The 15,975-nt window shown below is 41.3% G+C and overlaps 1 protein-coding gene across 2 annotated transcripts in view; it reads left to right on the forward strand.

Moving 5' to 3' along the window:
- The window catches only part of LNX1 (ligand of numb-protein X 1), a 65,091-nt gene that overhangs the window by 17,283 nt on the left and 31,833 nt on the right, over positions 1-15,975 (forward strand). For both annotated transcript variants that reach the window (XM_036382490.2, XM_036382489.2), the window contains exon 2: positions 14,298-14,539. In XM_036382490.2, coding sequence (XP_036238383.1) covers positions 14,298-14,539 — 242 coding nt within the window. The remainder of the gene's footprint in view (positions 1-14,297; positions 14,540-15,975) is intronic.

Here is a 15,975-nt window from a genome sequence, read left to right on the forward strand (position 1 = left end):
GGTCTTCTGAAACAGTCACATTGCAGAGAAATGGTCCTCACCCTTTGAAGCCATTGGTGACTTCTCAGGTCCAGGCCTGAGCACAGAAGTTCAGGTGACTCCTGATTCTGCATCTTTAGCAACATGTGGGTGCAGTGACTTATTTAGCAACACATCTTTCTAAAGTCCTGAATTCTTTTGTGCTTTTAGAAGGTAAATGGGTGTTACTTTCATTCACCTCTCTCCTTTTTGATAGAGATGCAGAGGGGATAAAGTGCTATTCCTACGATTAGGACTTTGTGGCAGTGCTTTAACTCTTCCTGCTTTTCGTGCTCTGGTAGTTTAAAGAGACAAAGCCTGTGTTGTGGGAGACATTGAAAAAAACCATAGTAAGCAAAAAGGATTTTTTATTACATATTAAACAAAGCAAACTTAGCAACTAGTTTTCAAGATGTGGCATACTGAGGGAGAGACCCTGTCTCTCAAAGAGACCAGGCTTGACCAATGAGGCATTTAGTGTCCAGAAGAAAGGGTGGCAAAGAAAGGAAAGGGCAACCACTTAAAAAGGTGGTTTGAACACACAGGGAAGCTAATCCCTAATAAAGTTGGGTGTGAAGTGACAATACTGTTCTTATTCTAGGATAGCATCTCTGGTGAATACCCTTACTCTGGAATGGGGATGTCTCCAGGGAAGCTATTCTCAGATGTGTGTGCCTGCACATATAATATACACAGTGTGCCTGAGGTATCATTCCATAAGCACCACAGTAATCATGTACTTCCCTGTTGCAGACAGCCCCTAGGAAGCAGCACCACCCCTGTAAACTGAATGTGGTTAACCTTTGCAGAATACTTTGTGCTCCATTTTGGAAGGTCATCCTAATGCCAGTATCTAAGTTCTCAGAAAACCCTGCAAAATGGTGCTGTAGCATCTTCAATTAACTTTTAAAGAAAAAGAAAATAATTTGTCATGAGGCTGTTCTGTTTACAATCACTAATTGTTAGGTATTTATTTACCTTTCTTTTTCCTCCTTTTTCTCTCTGCATTGCACTCTTATAAACACACAGTGCTGAGTATCTGGCTTTGCCCTTCAGGAAGCAAACTTGCTTCAGGGCAGTTAAGGAAGTTTCTCAGAAGTTGAAGATAGGTAAACTGCCAACCACTGGTCTAAGACATTGTGAAAAATTACTACAGAAACCCATGTCTCAATTCCTAATATAAATATTTAAATGCACTACAAATTTTGTTTAGTCTGTCTACCCATTTTTTTAATCCTCAGTGGCCACATCAGGCTGAGGTGGATTGGATATTTTGTAACCATTGGGAAATTACTCATTTTATCTGCTAGACTATTCTCTATTATATGGCTTGTCAAGCCATCTGCATTAACAGCATGCTGTGTTTATATTTACATGAAGCAAGTAGGATTTGTTTTATGTATGTCCCAGTCGGGGCTGCAAACATGTCCAACGCCCCCAGCATGGTGCTGTCCACTGGACACCAGTATGCGTGTCCAGCTGCAGATCCTGTCTTTTGAAGATGGTTTGGGTCACCTTGAGTGATGCCTTTGATGTGAAAATTAGCAGATGATGAGGCATGGCATGAGCATGCTGCTGGAAGTTAGATTTCCAGCTGCCTTCTGAAGGACCAGGGTCATCTCAGTCTGAAGAAGACAGATGTAATTATCCCCATCTCAGAGCTGATAATGAAATGACATCATTTCCAATGCCACCTTGGTTTTCCTTCAGGGAGTCCATCATTACTGCTAACAAGACCCAAGTCTACTTAAATTGTGACGTTAACAAAATCACAGCCTGGGCTGGAACAGCCTCAGGCACAGAGGCTGTCTGAGTCACCCAGATGCCACAAACTGTCACACACAATTCACAGTTTGAATTCATTTCAGGACAGGCTGTCGCACAGCAGCCCCAACCCATTTTGTGGGAGCAGCAAGGTCAGGCAGGATGTTCCTTCTAGGACAGCAAGAGCAAGGCCACTGCCCTGTATTACCCAGGGAAATATAATTTTAGCCCATGCTCAAGGGTCAGTACTCCAAACCTGCTGCTCAGGTTTTCCCACCATGTTCTAGGTGCCCAGCTGTACACAGCTGTACAACATGATTATATTTTAAAATTTAAAGCAAGACTCATCATTAGAGCTTGAATATTGAAATTTCCAAGGCTGCAGTGTTGTAAAAGGGAAAGGAAACTGCAGCTTCCTGAAGGATATTTTGTATTTTTTTAATTGTTTCCAGTACTTTAGTTGGATGAATACAAAAGTTAATGTGTTTTGTAACAGATCAGGATGAAGTGACTGCCTTTTATCCTGAAGAGGCTTTTCTAAAAATTGAATAATTGAAGAAAAAAAAAGTAGAGAGAAAACATCCAGTGTCTGAATGGGGCCTACAGGGAAGCTGGAGAGGGACTCTGTCAGGGACTCTTGTAATAGGACAAGGAGTAATGGGTACAAACTGAAAGAAGGAAAACTTAGGTTAGGTATAAGGAAAAAATTCTTTACTGTGAGGATAGTGAGACACTGGAACGATTTGCCCAGGGAAACTGTGGATGCCAGCAGTGTTCAAGGACAGGTTGGATAAGGCCTTGAACAGCCTGGTCTAGTGAAATGTGTCCTTGTCCATGGAAGGTGGGGCTGGGACTAGATGGTCTTTTAGGTTCATTCCAACCTAAACCATTTTATGATCTTCTCTTATTTATACAATGAAAAAATAGCATGAAATCTGAGCAATTAGAAGTGACTAAGAAAACCTAAAGAAACACAAAACATCTGTAAACTAAGGAATATGAAGGAGCAACAGCCTGAGAAAAATTGGTTTAAAGGAAGATACAGGGCAAAACTTGTTTACTTCTCCTACTTTTTTTCACAGTGAGTACAATTGTTCAACATCCCCGGAACACCATCACCAGGGATGTGGTAGAGTTGCCACCACTTAAGGTTTTCAAGATGCTTAAGGTTAATCACCTCACATAAAAGTTTTATCACTCAAAATTTTGGAGAGGATGCTAGATAATCTCATCTAGGCTTCCTCTCCCATGAAAGGTTGGACAACATGATCTGTTGAGGTTTCTTCCAGCCTAGGCTCTTCTATGATTTTATGGTACTTTTCTTTGTCAGGAGTATGCATTTTGTGTTGTTGGTGATATGGTACCCACTTCTGAGGGCATCTTTTGTCCTTAAGGTTGAATTCTTGCTTGCACTCTAATTGTTGTATTTTATTCCTTGATTCCCCAGTTAAATCCCAGTAATCTGAGAAAACAATACACAATTTCCCAGAGAGGTTCTCAGCCAGTATCTGAAGCCTCTAAAGGCCAATTCTTCAGCTTCAGACTGAGGATGGGCTTGTGTGCCTTGATAGTATTGCCATTCCAGGCTGGACTTAAAGAAGAGTGCCTTTCCTTTGAACCTCTCTCAAATTTAACTGAAAAGCCACAGCAGGCTCTGAAGCAGGATTCAGTTTCTCCCTCCCTCTGTGCAAATTTTTAATTTGGATGCAGCATTGGTTTCCCTCTTGCTTAACTCACCTCTCAGAATAAGCTTCAGCAGGAGGAGCAGAACTCAGCCTTATCCCAACCTGAGTTCTAGTGGTTAGAGCACTCCTGAAAACTGGGGTAGGAGGCTGTGAGCTCCTTCAGCCTCCCCAGCCTCCCCCCTCCACTGACAGTGGTCTGCATACAACAGGAGGGAAGCCACACCAGTGCTCTCCCAGGTGCTTTCCATCATATTGAACACAGCACTGCCTGTAGGTGCCTATCTGGGGAGAAGGGTGAGTGGACTGGGCTTTTTTCAGATTTGGGTAAAGGAATTCAGGTAAAAAGTATTCCTGATAGAGCCATTATAAAAGTGTGTTCCAAAACAAGAGAAATTTTCACAATTTTTACAGCACAAGTGAGCATTTCCTACTATGTGAGGTTTCAGGGGACTATAAACAACATTCCAGCCATGCTTGTACTGTGGCTGGATTTGGACTTTCTGAAGCCCTTAAATGTTTTCACAAAGTGTGTTTATTTTAATGGATGGATGAAATATCTCACTGAAATATCTCATATTCAACTGGGTGGAACTCATAAAACACAAAGAGTGAAGATTTTTGCTTGCCAAATGGGTCTGGGGGGATTTGTTCTGAAAACTGGCTTGTGATGTCCCTCTGATCCACCCTCTTCTAATCATATGGGCAAAAGAGAAGAATGCAATGTAGTTTACTTATAGGGCTGATTTGGGGTCCTTGTTGACTATTAGACTTCAGATTTTATAAGAATATGGAAAACATTTGTGACATTTCAAGAAACTACTTAGTTGTACTGGCAGAGAGGTTTGCTTAAGACTCAGCCAGGCATCTGACAGGGATCTCTGTGGTTTTTCGACTGCTGAGGTGTGCTGAGATCTCCTTTTTTGTGACCTTCCCTATGAGGAAGCAAAGATGTGTTTAGCGTGTGATATGTACCAAGATGTGTTAGCTGTATAATTTAGATATCCATGCTGACCTAGAAGGGATCTTATGTGACTTTTGGGTCACGGTGGTCAGAGACAAGTGCCGCCAGAGCTAGACCTGTGGATGGTGGTCCACAGCATGTTCTGTGAATAAGATTGTGTAAAGACAGCATTTGTGATTTGCTGGATGTAGCTCCATTATTTCCTATAATTTCAGATTCCAGTGGAGAACATAGTAGTAAACCCAAGTCCTGGGTTGAAAACATCTTGAAATTGAACACAGTGTTCTCTTTTTATTATATCTAGAGGCTTATGGGCATGTGTTACTTCTATTTGCCAACAGAAGCCTCACACCTGCTCTCAGTAGTGCTGGCTTGCTGAGTCTGTGACACAGCAGATATTGTAATTAGTTTTATTTTTAAAATAATTGCATGCTAAGTATATGTAAATACAAAGTTTCTGTCTGTCAGGCTTTTCTGTCTGTAGCTGCAAGAATTCAGGTTAAGCTAATCCTGTCAACCTTGTTAAAAACCAACCCCACTTGTCCCATTGCAAACATATTTTGCTCACTGCATCATACAGTTTTTATAGCATAGGTGGGGATAGTAGGAGGGAAAGACAATGCTGAGATATTAAGTTCCAGGAGACTGGTTTTACCTGTTGAAAATAATCCAGTGATCAAAAGACCGAACAATAAAAGTGAAAAACATATGAACAATAAACGTGAAAAGCATATGAGTCAACAGATTGAATGCTTATTCTTAATATTAATTATATGTGTACCTACATAATTTGAAAAATGTAATGTATTGGATTGAGACTATTGGATGATGAGTATTGGATGAGTGTATTGGATATGAGAAAGAGCATTGCAACACCTCAAGAATTCCTTTGTCTTTGCACTTGTTTTTGTCACAGATAACCTGATTTTAGCAGCAATTTTTGAGGCTTTGTGTATATATGCTGTGATTTTCCCTAGGCTCATTGCTTAGTTAATGTTCTAAATTAGGAATATTTTTAGTGATCCTGCTGCAGCTTTGTTATGTATGATCTCAATTCCTAATGTAAAAAGGTTGTATTATCATTATTTTATTAGTATGAGGCAAAATCAGTGGTCAAGATTTCTGGCTGAGTGCTAGCTCTTTGAGTGGTCTTGGAGAGCAGATATGAAACTCAGAGCTGCTCATGGCAGGTCTTGTGTTGCTTTCTAAATACCCAATTGATACACATTACTTGTGATCAGTCCCTCATCCACAACTTCTGTAGATAGAAGAATGTACAAATATTGCTAAAATTCCTACATTTTCCATGAAGAAAATTCTCTTTCTAATTTGTGTTTTCTCATTTTCCTTTGGAAAAATGTTCAAGTTTGACTCTTCTTGAAGTAGTAAAAGCTGAATCTTGTAAGTATGTTTTATAGGTAATGATACAATTCTGAAAAGTGATGAAAGCTCTTGGTAAAGCTTTCATCAAGCTCCACTTCTGCTAAAGTAAAGAGAAGTTTTAGTACTTCAGTACTTTAATACAGCACTTGGACAGGATAAGTGGGTTTAAATAATGTATTATTTGTTGAATGCTGTAAGTATTACAAGCCATCAACAAGGTTTACAGGCTCTCACCAGCTCAAAACTGCTAGTCCCATGTGTCTTGTTTTTCACTCTTATTTTGCTCTGAATCTCCTAACCAAGTACTCACAGGTTCCTTGCTGTGTCAATACCTGAGCACCTACCAGGAATTAGAGATAGTGTGCTACTTCTGTTTTTCTTGCTTGTGTCAGCTGGTGTGAGGAGATCGCATGAGATATGTAGATCACTCTTTGGGAGCTTCAGTCTTTAATTAAGTTCAGTATAAATAAATATTGCTGCTGTTTTGTATCACACAAGATCACTCTGGTACTGTATGTCTGGCCAGTATCTTCTCTCTGATGACAAATGTTTGTTTAGGAGTAACATAGGTGAATTTGTTTGTAATCTAGGAGTAAATAATGAATAAGAGACTGACTGCAGTCTTCCACCCTGCTTAACTCCCTCAGTTTTGTAGCTCCAGGTATACTTGTGCTCCACAAGCGTTACATTTGAAGGCAGTATTGGAAAAGGTAGAGGCAACTCTAGAAGCAACTCAAGGCTACACCTTATGTGAGCAGTGGGAACAGTCTGCTGATGCCTTTGTGCATTCTCAGAGCATTTGTGACTTGAACACGGGAGAAAAGGGCATAGAAGGTGAAGCAAAAGCAATATTCACAAAGTCAATTGTGAATATTGGCTTCTCTAAAGAAGTAGCTATGTTAAGCAAAAACTAGGTGTGCTAACCTGTAAAAAACAGTTGAAAAGCCTGGGTGCCAATTTACCCATCTCAGCTCTCTCTAGCAATTTACAGCTCCCTTCTCCTATATGTAAGACAGTTGAAATTTGTTGGATTGCTTTAAGACTAGAAATTGAAATTATAATCCCACCTTGAAAAAAAACAGTACAGTGGTTTCAAAATCATCAGTGACAAAATAATAGCCTGAAAGAAATGTCAAGAGAAAAAGATAACATGTTCTGGACCAACAATTTGTACTTAGTCCCAACAATAACTGGGATCATTGCACAATAATCCCAGCCATGATTTTTGTCTGCAATTGCAGGCAACCAATGTTGTTTCCTAATTTCTTCCAATTCCTTGTTCCCATGATAGAGGCTAATGGGCCTTTTAAAAGATTTCATAATAAAAGCTCAAGATGGTGGTTGAAATACAACTTTTTGAGTTTTAAAGAGAAGGGGGAAAAATCCTTAACACGACCTCATGTTAGATGATACTTTGCTAGCATGCATGTGAAATTTAGGCTCTACATTATATTTAAGATTAAAAATGTGTTCCAAGTTCTTTCAACTCTACTGAAAACTATTAGGCAATATGGAGATACCTCCCTTTTTCAGTATGAGCAGTCAAATATGAAATAGGTATTTGGTTTTTATTGCATGCTTGTTCAATTTTTGTCTGACACCAAGTCTTTGTCCATTGGTATTTTTGGGAGCTGTGAGGTCTGAACTCTGAGCTGCAGTTCTGTTCTTCATCAATACTTCACCAAAATACTTTTCAGGGCCTCAAACATGATGATGAACCACACTTGCTCCTCCTTCTCAGCAGACAAATCCCAGAAATGGGTACATGTCACTATAGCTGAAGACTAAATTGGAATTATCAAGAATGCTCAATATTTTTTTCCTCATATTCTTAGAAAACCTTACCTTTTTAATCCATGAGAACTACAAATCCTTTTTCTACTAGTGGACCCAAATTCATACAGAGTAGCTGACATGGAAATATGAGTATACAGATACTCCTGTGCACGTTCCTTATATAATGCACAAATATATTTTGTTTGACAGCACCTTAGTGCAAAAGCATTGTGGAAATGACAGCCCTTCCCTGGGGTCAGATCTTTACAGATAGGACAAAGCACAATTTTAGGCTTTGCTAGTAAGGTAGTTTTCCAGAATTTATTGAATTTTGATGTCTTCATTAACACAAAAATTGTGGGAAAAAACCCTTAGGAAATCATAATACAGAAATTAAACTGAAACAGATCAATATGTGAGAGATTTTCCTATCTTGTGGGAAAGTATTTAAGCTAAATAACTTTAGCTTAATACAATAAATATTATGAGGACACTTATAAATATTAGAGACTAGTAATGCAGAAATACAGAACCACTAAATCTATCATGTGCTTTTACTATGGCAAAGGCCTCTGGCTGACAATAGAGAGCAAATAACATGAGAAAATCTCTCTGACAGCTAGACAGAGAAGCCATTTGCCTCATCTTAGTTTCTATCGCAGCTATCTCTGTGCTGACACTGAGAAGAGCAGTGTTTATGGAACCGTAGGAAGGAATTGCTGATCCCCAGCCCTGCAGAGCAGCAGGGAGCATGCCACAGGCCCATGCTGCCCTCCAGCCAGCCCTGATGCCCCAGGTGTCAGGAAGCTGCCTCTAAAAGGCTCTTGTTTACAGGGTTATTGAAGAGAAGGAGCAGTAGTAACTGGGACCATTTCCCACTTAAGTGAAAAATATGCTTTTTATTCTCCAAAGAAGATGGCAAGTTTCTGACACTGAGGGATCATCAGGGAGAGGATACCCAGGTGCATCAATGCCAGGGTACAGAGTGCACAGAACAGCAGTGACAAGCACCTGGAAATACTGCTGGCATTATGAAATTCAAGTGCAGGTGCAGATCAGCCTATTTCTAGTTGCCTGCTTAGATATAGGTTTTGCAGCCTGTCTTTCAGCAAATGTTCACTGGAAACTGTAATCCAGAAGTTTAGGCTTTGCTTTTTATATGGCTCATTCCCTTCTTTATCAATATTGAGTAAGGTTTAATGTAGGCAGGACCTTCTAGCCATAGCTGAATACCACGATTACAGTAGCTTGAGGATTGTTCTTGACATGAGACAGTTCTTTATAAAAAGTGGAAAAGACACATGCATTTTAAAAAAGAAGGTACTTATGAAGCTTTTTTTCCATGTGCAACATTCACACAACAGTTAATCCTTGCAGGAACTCAGAAGTATCAAGGAAAAATAATTTCTGTGAAGTGCTCTGTTCCAGAATTCATTTCCCTACATAGCAGAAAAAGAAAAAAGAGGAATTTTGTACATAGGACCAGGATTCACAGAAGCTAGTTTTCTAAGCAAGGATGTTACAATGTCATCAAGTTCAGAGAGCAGCAGGGTAATGGTCACCTTCACTGCCAAAGATACTGGTGTCTCTGACCTCTTCAGCACCAGTATGGTTGGACTGGATGGGAGATCGGGTATTTGCTGCATTTTAGCTTATATCTGTAACATGGGATTTAGTGGCAGTTCAGGTGCCTCGCTTCTTTTTCGTATTTGACTCCATTTCTTGGTGCACTGTTGCAAAAGTGAGATCAGAAGAGTTGGTGTGAAGCGTGTCTGAAGAACTGATTGAGTCACTTCACTTCCTTGTGATGGAGTTTCAGAAAACTTCAGAGTTCAAGTGTTTGGCCTGAAATCCATGTGGTTGGTCTTGGGGTTATGTTTGGACCACTGTCACTGCTAATGCACACACAGTGTGAATGGTTCCTGTGGGGCAGGAATTGTCAACACCTTCTTGTGAGTCAACCTGTCCAGTTAAACCCCGTACCTCCTTTCTTCCCAGGCACAGCAGGAACCTCTCACCAGGGTGTCACAAGCGAGGTTATCAGCACCAGGTTATCCAGGATGCTCCTGGTTTATCAGCTTTGGTTTCTCCATCATCCTTTCCACTGGAATAGTTTATGGGTGCTAGAGCACTCAGGGAGTTTGTGTAACAGAGGTATGGTACACAGTGTTGATATTTTGGACCCCAGCTTGTTTGGACCCCCAAATTACACAGAGATGAGGCTTCTTGCAATGAGACTGTAGCTGAAACAAACTTGTCTGCCCTGATCAGGGTTTAGCTATGGAACAGCAATGACAGCCCATTATGCAGTATTTTCTTCGGATGGGCAATCTTAAGTGCTTTGTATACATTATTCTTAGTTGCATTCTGACAATGTGTCTGCTGCTTCTGCACTAAAGCAAAGCAGTCCAAAATATGAGGGGTGCTGGAAGTGAGGTTGGGAGAACACTACTGGAACTGGGCAGGGGAGGGGTCCTGCTCTGTTTATTCGTGTCTGGACTGGGTCACAACCACTGTGACTCTTCAGATTCACTTTTTTTTCCCTTGTTTCATGCCCAGGCAGAGATTGTGAAGCGACACAGAAGGCAGGGCATTTTTAAGAACACATGCATTATAAATCATAGTATCATAGAATGATCCTATCCTTTGTGTTGGAAGGAACCATAAAGATCATCTAGTTACAGTCCTCCTGCTGTGGACAAACATATACATACATTTTTTACCTGTGGAGTTGTTTCATTTAGATCACCAGAAGACGGGGTGAAAAAATTCATGCAGTTGTCCTTGCTTATGTTTTGGCTTTACATTTTTTTCTGTGTCAGCCTGGGTAATTGAAATCCTTGAGGTCAGTCTTACTTTCAGTTCCTCCTTTGCTGTGCAAGTCAGGGATGCTGCAAGGAGAACTCTCTTTTCAAACCATGGTTTTAATTTGAATTTCAAATGACATGGATATGTTTCTGTTGGCCTTGAGTTTAACTGAAGGCTGTTTTTACAAATGGTATGACCAAGTTAAGGCTGCCACAGGGTTTTGGTTATCTCCTTGCTCTGGCTCTTGGGATGTGCTGCTCCTGAAGCCTGGAGTGCAGAGTGTCCCTCAAGTGTGGAACAGGGTGGAGGGCAAAGATTGCCCTGTGGCTGCCAGTGTTGATACCAGCCAGAATTGCAGCCCTGGGTGGAATTTCAGCAGCCACCACTGCTCTCAGATGGCCCAGTGGTTAGCTCATACCAGAATATCAGACAGTAGATATCTGCTTCATAAAAGAGGCTATGCAAACAGAAGAAACTATTTTCTCAGTTTCCTGTGCACCTAGTGACACTACTTTAATGGCACAAACTGTACAACACACATTATTCATGTCTGTTTATCTCTCTGGGGTTTGGCCTTCAAATTGTTTCAGTATCGCACGGCTGCACAGATGTACTCACTGTCCAGCACGACTGGGAAGGAACATAAATCTGTGGTTCACCTTGGCCTGCAGACAGTGCTGAGTTCACTTTCTGACTGGCTACGTTAATCAGGTATCCCACTCTTCCAGCTGCAAATCAGCATTGTGATTAATACTCACAATGAGAAGCTAATTACTGTTGGCATGTAGCTGTTTTATGTTTCTCTCTTTTCTGGGAGCCAAATCCAACCATATGGAAAAATGTAGCTGAAACACTATAAATATGATTCCACTTAGACAGTCATCTCTTCTGTTTTCTGTTATCACAGCAGTGTCAGCACAAGCAAAACAATGAAAGTGAAGAGATGCTGTTGCAAATTTTATTACAAGTTTGAGGTCTTGGGATTTTTTTTCCCCTTCTTCAAGGACGCTGTGTTAATCTGAAAAAAGAGGTCTTGATTTGTGTTCATTTATGCCTGCCACAATTATTTAAGAAATAGCTTCAGTGATCATACTTGAAGAGCTCTGGTTCTTCTTTAACTATTTCTGGCAGCGCTAGAAAGATATGCTTTGTGCTTTGTATCATGACAACTTGTCTTCTCCAATAAGCCACATCTTAAACTGTGTCAGTCCTCTCTACATTCAAAGTAGCTGTCTTCTGTTCATTGCTGTTGGAATGAAGCTGTTGACTGTGTGTCTGCAGTGCAGCCAGCAGCAGCAAGTGAGCATTTCCACAGAAAGAGAAGGCTGTAGCAGTGAACTGCAGATGGGCACCTGGCAGTGATTGAATCCAAATAGCTGGGAATCTTTGGGCAGAGCCACTTCTGATCTTCATATTGATCTTCATAGAGCTTTCCAAATAAAAAAAATATCTGCATCTGAGAACCCATTCACAAGGCTGATGTTCTAGTATCAGCCACTGAAACTTTACTGACATGGGAAAAACACAGGCAAATTAAATAAACAGGAGTAGGAATATCTTTTATCATATTCTGAATCTTAGCAAGATTGTTTAAAGTAGAGACTGTCTTCTGAAAACAGCAAACAGTTCTCCCCAAAGCCACTTCTTTGTGCTGGGTTTTTAGACTATTTCTAAACTATTTTGTCAAGCATTCATAGGCTGGATTAGCAAATGTGACTTTACTAAAAGAGGCAGATGTCAAAGATGGGTTTCCAAAACACTGTGATGAAGATGTTTAGGTGAGTAGCAAGAGGAAAAGGCCTTTGTGCTTCTGCTTCCCATGAAATCTAAAGGAGAGCATCCTGCCATAGTTTAGGGTTCTGCAGGAAGTGAGAAAATCTGGAAAGAAACAGAAAAATAACTGCTGTGATGGAGGCAGGAGAGCTCTTCCTTTCTTTACATGACTATTGTTGCAGTTTTGCCTTGCAATGGGTGCCTCAAATAGCTATTCATTGGTCTTTTGAAGTAGTTGACCAATCTTCTCTTCCATAAGAGTACTTTCCTCTGAGATGCCTCATTTTGCTTGTGAAAAGTTTCAGAAATAACTTCTGTTAGAGCCATTCCTATCCAAGCCTTAAAGCACATACATAACCCTTACACGGTGGCATCAATATGACAGAGTTTGGTTTGGGTATTTTTTCCTTCTTTAAGATAAAAGTTGTCAGAAGCAGCATGAAGTAAATGATGGTAAACCATAATCTAGTGCCAAAAAAAGGTTCTAATTAATTGTCTCATCAAAAGTCAGTACCATGATAGAAATTAAACTGCTACTCTGAAGCTGGTACAGAGAGCTCGATGACATAGCCTCATATCATCTTTTTATCTCAGGAAGTGCTTCCATAATCACTTCTCTTCCAAGTCTTCTGTTCAGTGTACTATTTCTTTTTGTGACACTTAACCCACTAGTGTTGTGTACTGTATGTATTATGCATTGCTTTTTGAGCATGCTATATATTACGAAGAGTTTTCTATCCCTAAGGGTTTCTGCAGCTATTTCTGTGAGTTTGTCCTACAGGGCACTTTCATGAAAGTCATCAGTTAGCCTTCACCATGAAGAAAGGGATAATAGTAACTGAAAGTAGGCCAAGCTCATTAGATTATGATTAAAAGGCAGATTTTTATTTTTTTAATGCACTGAATGTGGTTCTAGTGGGTGGGCACTGGGCAGAAGTGGTGCTGGTGAAGTCACAGGTGTTGTGTCCTTGGTCACTCTGTCTTTTCAGTTATTTTATAGCATTAATTGAATACTGACTCATAAAGAGTACAGTGACCTTTGATTTTATTCAAGTGACTTTCTTTTATGAGTCTTAAAAAAGAAATGCCATGCATGGTCCTGCCTTTACTGTCTAGGGTGAATCTAGAGCAGACAGTTGGAAGCATAACTAAGTGTGTTTCAAAGCAGGTTTGTAACTTGCCCCTTATAATGCTGTATTTTCAGCTCTTTTGGGAACATGTGTTGCTCCACTAGAAACAGAGGGTTTCCCCCTAGAAGTAGTTTAGAACCTGTCTTGAGGTCCCCAAGCTGGTGAAGTCCCAGGCTGGCCAAGGACCTTGGCATGAGGTCCCAGCCCCTTGGTGGGAGCTTTGCAGTCCCTCCTTGACCCTGGTGAGGCTGCAGGGTCAGTGGGACCCCCTACCCCTACTTGCACCTCTTCCTCTGCTAAGGCAATGACCTGCCTATTTAAGTGTCTCAGCTGAGCTGGAATAGCAGAGTTGGCAACTTCATCTCTGTGGCTGAATAGAAAACAGTTCATCAGATGCAGTTCAAGTGGTAAATGGTCTGTACAGGCACCACGTGGGGCCTGGATTCCTGCAGCCCCCAGATGTCCAGCTCCCACCTGCAGCCCTCCCTTCATGGTTTGCTCTGGTCTCCACAGACACAGTGCCATGCTCCACATGTGACCACGTTGGTGACTGGGAGGGTTTTTCAGGAGGCAGGACTAGGTAAAGGTGCCTTTTATTTCACTAGCAGATCCGGAGAAGGGTCAGGCCTTACCCTGCTCTCCTTCATCAATCACAGGCAAGTAGGAAATTACAGATTGTAGCCTCTGGCTTAATTAGCCACCTGCTATTCTTGTCCTCTTGCATCCACAGTAACAATTTATACACATAAGAATATACACAAGGCTGAGGCTGTCTATTTTTCCTTGACCAGCAGTGCTCTTCCCATGTAAGGTAGTAACTCACCTCCTTTGAATCACACACTGGCATTTTTCCCTCTTGTTCCAACCATATTTCACTGGTCACCATGATCATCACAGGTTGTACTCCAAGTGCTTCCTTGGAACCAGAAAATGTCCATAAGTATGCAGCATTTAAACACAACTTGCTATCATGTCTCTCTTTCCCTCCCTTCTCCTCAGATGTAAAGGAGCATCCCACTATGGCCTTACCAAGGAACGGAAGAGGCGTTCCCAGGACTGCTCTCCAGACCGTGGCTCCAGCTTGGCAGTGGCTGCCCTGGGCCCTGAGCTCTCAGCAGCTGCAGCCATCGCCTTAATGACAGATGAGCCAGGGCTGGTGAACCCGGCCTTCAGCCCCACCTCCGAGGACAGCCAGCTGGGCAGCAGCCCCGGGGACCTGCACCGCAGCAACCGCAACCGGAGTAAGAGCCAAAAATGGCAGCTTCAGAGCCTGCTAGCCCCTTGCAACATTCGTTTTTATGTTAAAAATGTGTCACTGGAGGATTAAAAAAATAGAAAAAAGAAAAAGGGGTGGGGAAAGTGAAAGCTTTCATTTTTCATGGTTTATCAAATTGCGCACTCAGTGACCCAATAGATTTGAGGTGAAAAAAAATGTTTTGGCCAGGGGTGGGATCAAGCTGAAAATGGACTAGCTGTACACATGTAAACTGCAAATCTTTATAAAGATTATTTAGGTAAGTCAGCTCAGTTGGAAGATTAAATGTTATGTGATGGGCTGGGGAGATGGTGTAGCTGGATAATGTGTCTCCACTAAATGTTGGTGGCCCAAGTAATGCCCACAGACATGGGCACCTACCCAAAATCCTATTGGGAACTGTGTTACCCATTTGCCAAGTATTTTCAGGAAAACAAACCCTTAAGAATTGCCTTAGGAGCCTGGGGAACATCTGCCAGCTTCTTGGGAAGGTGCAGTTTGGAGGAGCTGGTCCTGCTGAAATAACAACAGTCAGGGACGAGCTGCATCAGGAGACTTTGCCTTGATCTTTCACCTTGTGACACTTCACCTGTTTCTGATGAATGTCATGTTTGAAAAACAGGGCCTGGCCAAAGCCAGAGTCAGAAGTGTTCATGGTGAGTTCAAAGCATGTATTTGAAGATTCTGAATCTAAAATGGAAAAAGCCCACCTTGTGTGCTGCCAGTTGCATATGGGGAAGATGGATGAAGGGATGAAGAAAGACTAGGAAATGAGAAGCATTATCCTTTTGTTGTGCCAGGGTTTGGAGAGGTGAGGAAAGGAAGGGTGCAAGAAGAGAGCACCAGAATCTCAATAAATTCTGTCAGTTTTATTGAGTGTAGAGGCCACAGTCTGGTTTGAGGGAATGTTGTATTATTAGATTACAATATTTGGCGAGCATGCAGAGCTGGAACAGACAGAACAGCCACAACCATGAAGATATCTTTAGCAGGATGGAAAAGAGTGACATGTTTTGAAAGTATTATGACTTTTCTTTTGTATTGCTGTACCCGAGTCAGAATATGTGAGGTTTTGATCCCTCCCACCTGATGATAATATCTGAATTTTTTGACATGGAACAGTTGGCAATCATTGGTGGCTTTAGAAGCATTGCAAGGTTTTGAGACAGAAGTAGTAGTATGGATTTTGTCAAGAAGAGTTTTTAATGACTTCCATCTTTTTTTGGTCGAACATGTATAGCTGAGAAAATATGTATTTTTCACAGAATTTCTGGTAATTCTGTCTTGATGGAGGATTATTCTTTCCAAAGCTACCACACTCACAGGAGATTTTTCCATTTGATTAGCAAAACAGACAGGAAGGAGGCAATTCGAGGGTGTGGGACTGAGGTAGGGTGATTGTACCCAGATTCAGGTGGGTGC

The sequence above is a fragment of the Molothrus ater genome, chromosome 4, assembly GCF_012460135.2.
Source record: "Molothrus ater isolate BHLD 08-10-18 breed brown headed cowbird chromosome 4, BPBGC_Mater_1.1, whole genome shotgun sequence".
Lineage (NCBI taxonomy): Eukaryota > Metazoa > Chordata > Aves > Passeriformes > Icteridae > Molothrus > Molothrus ater.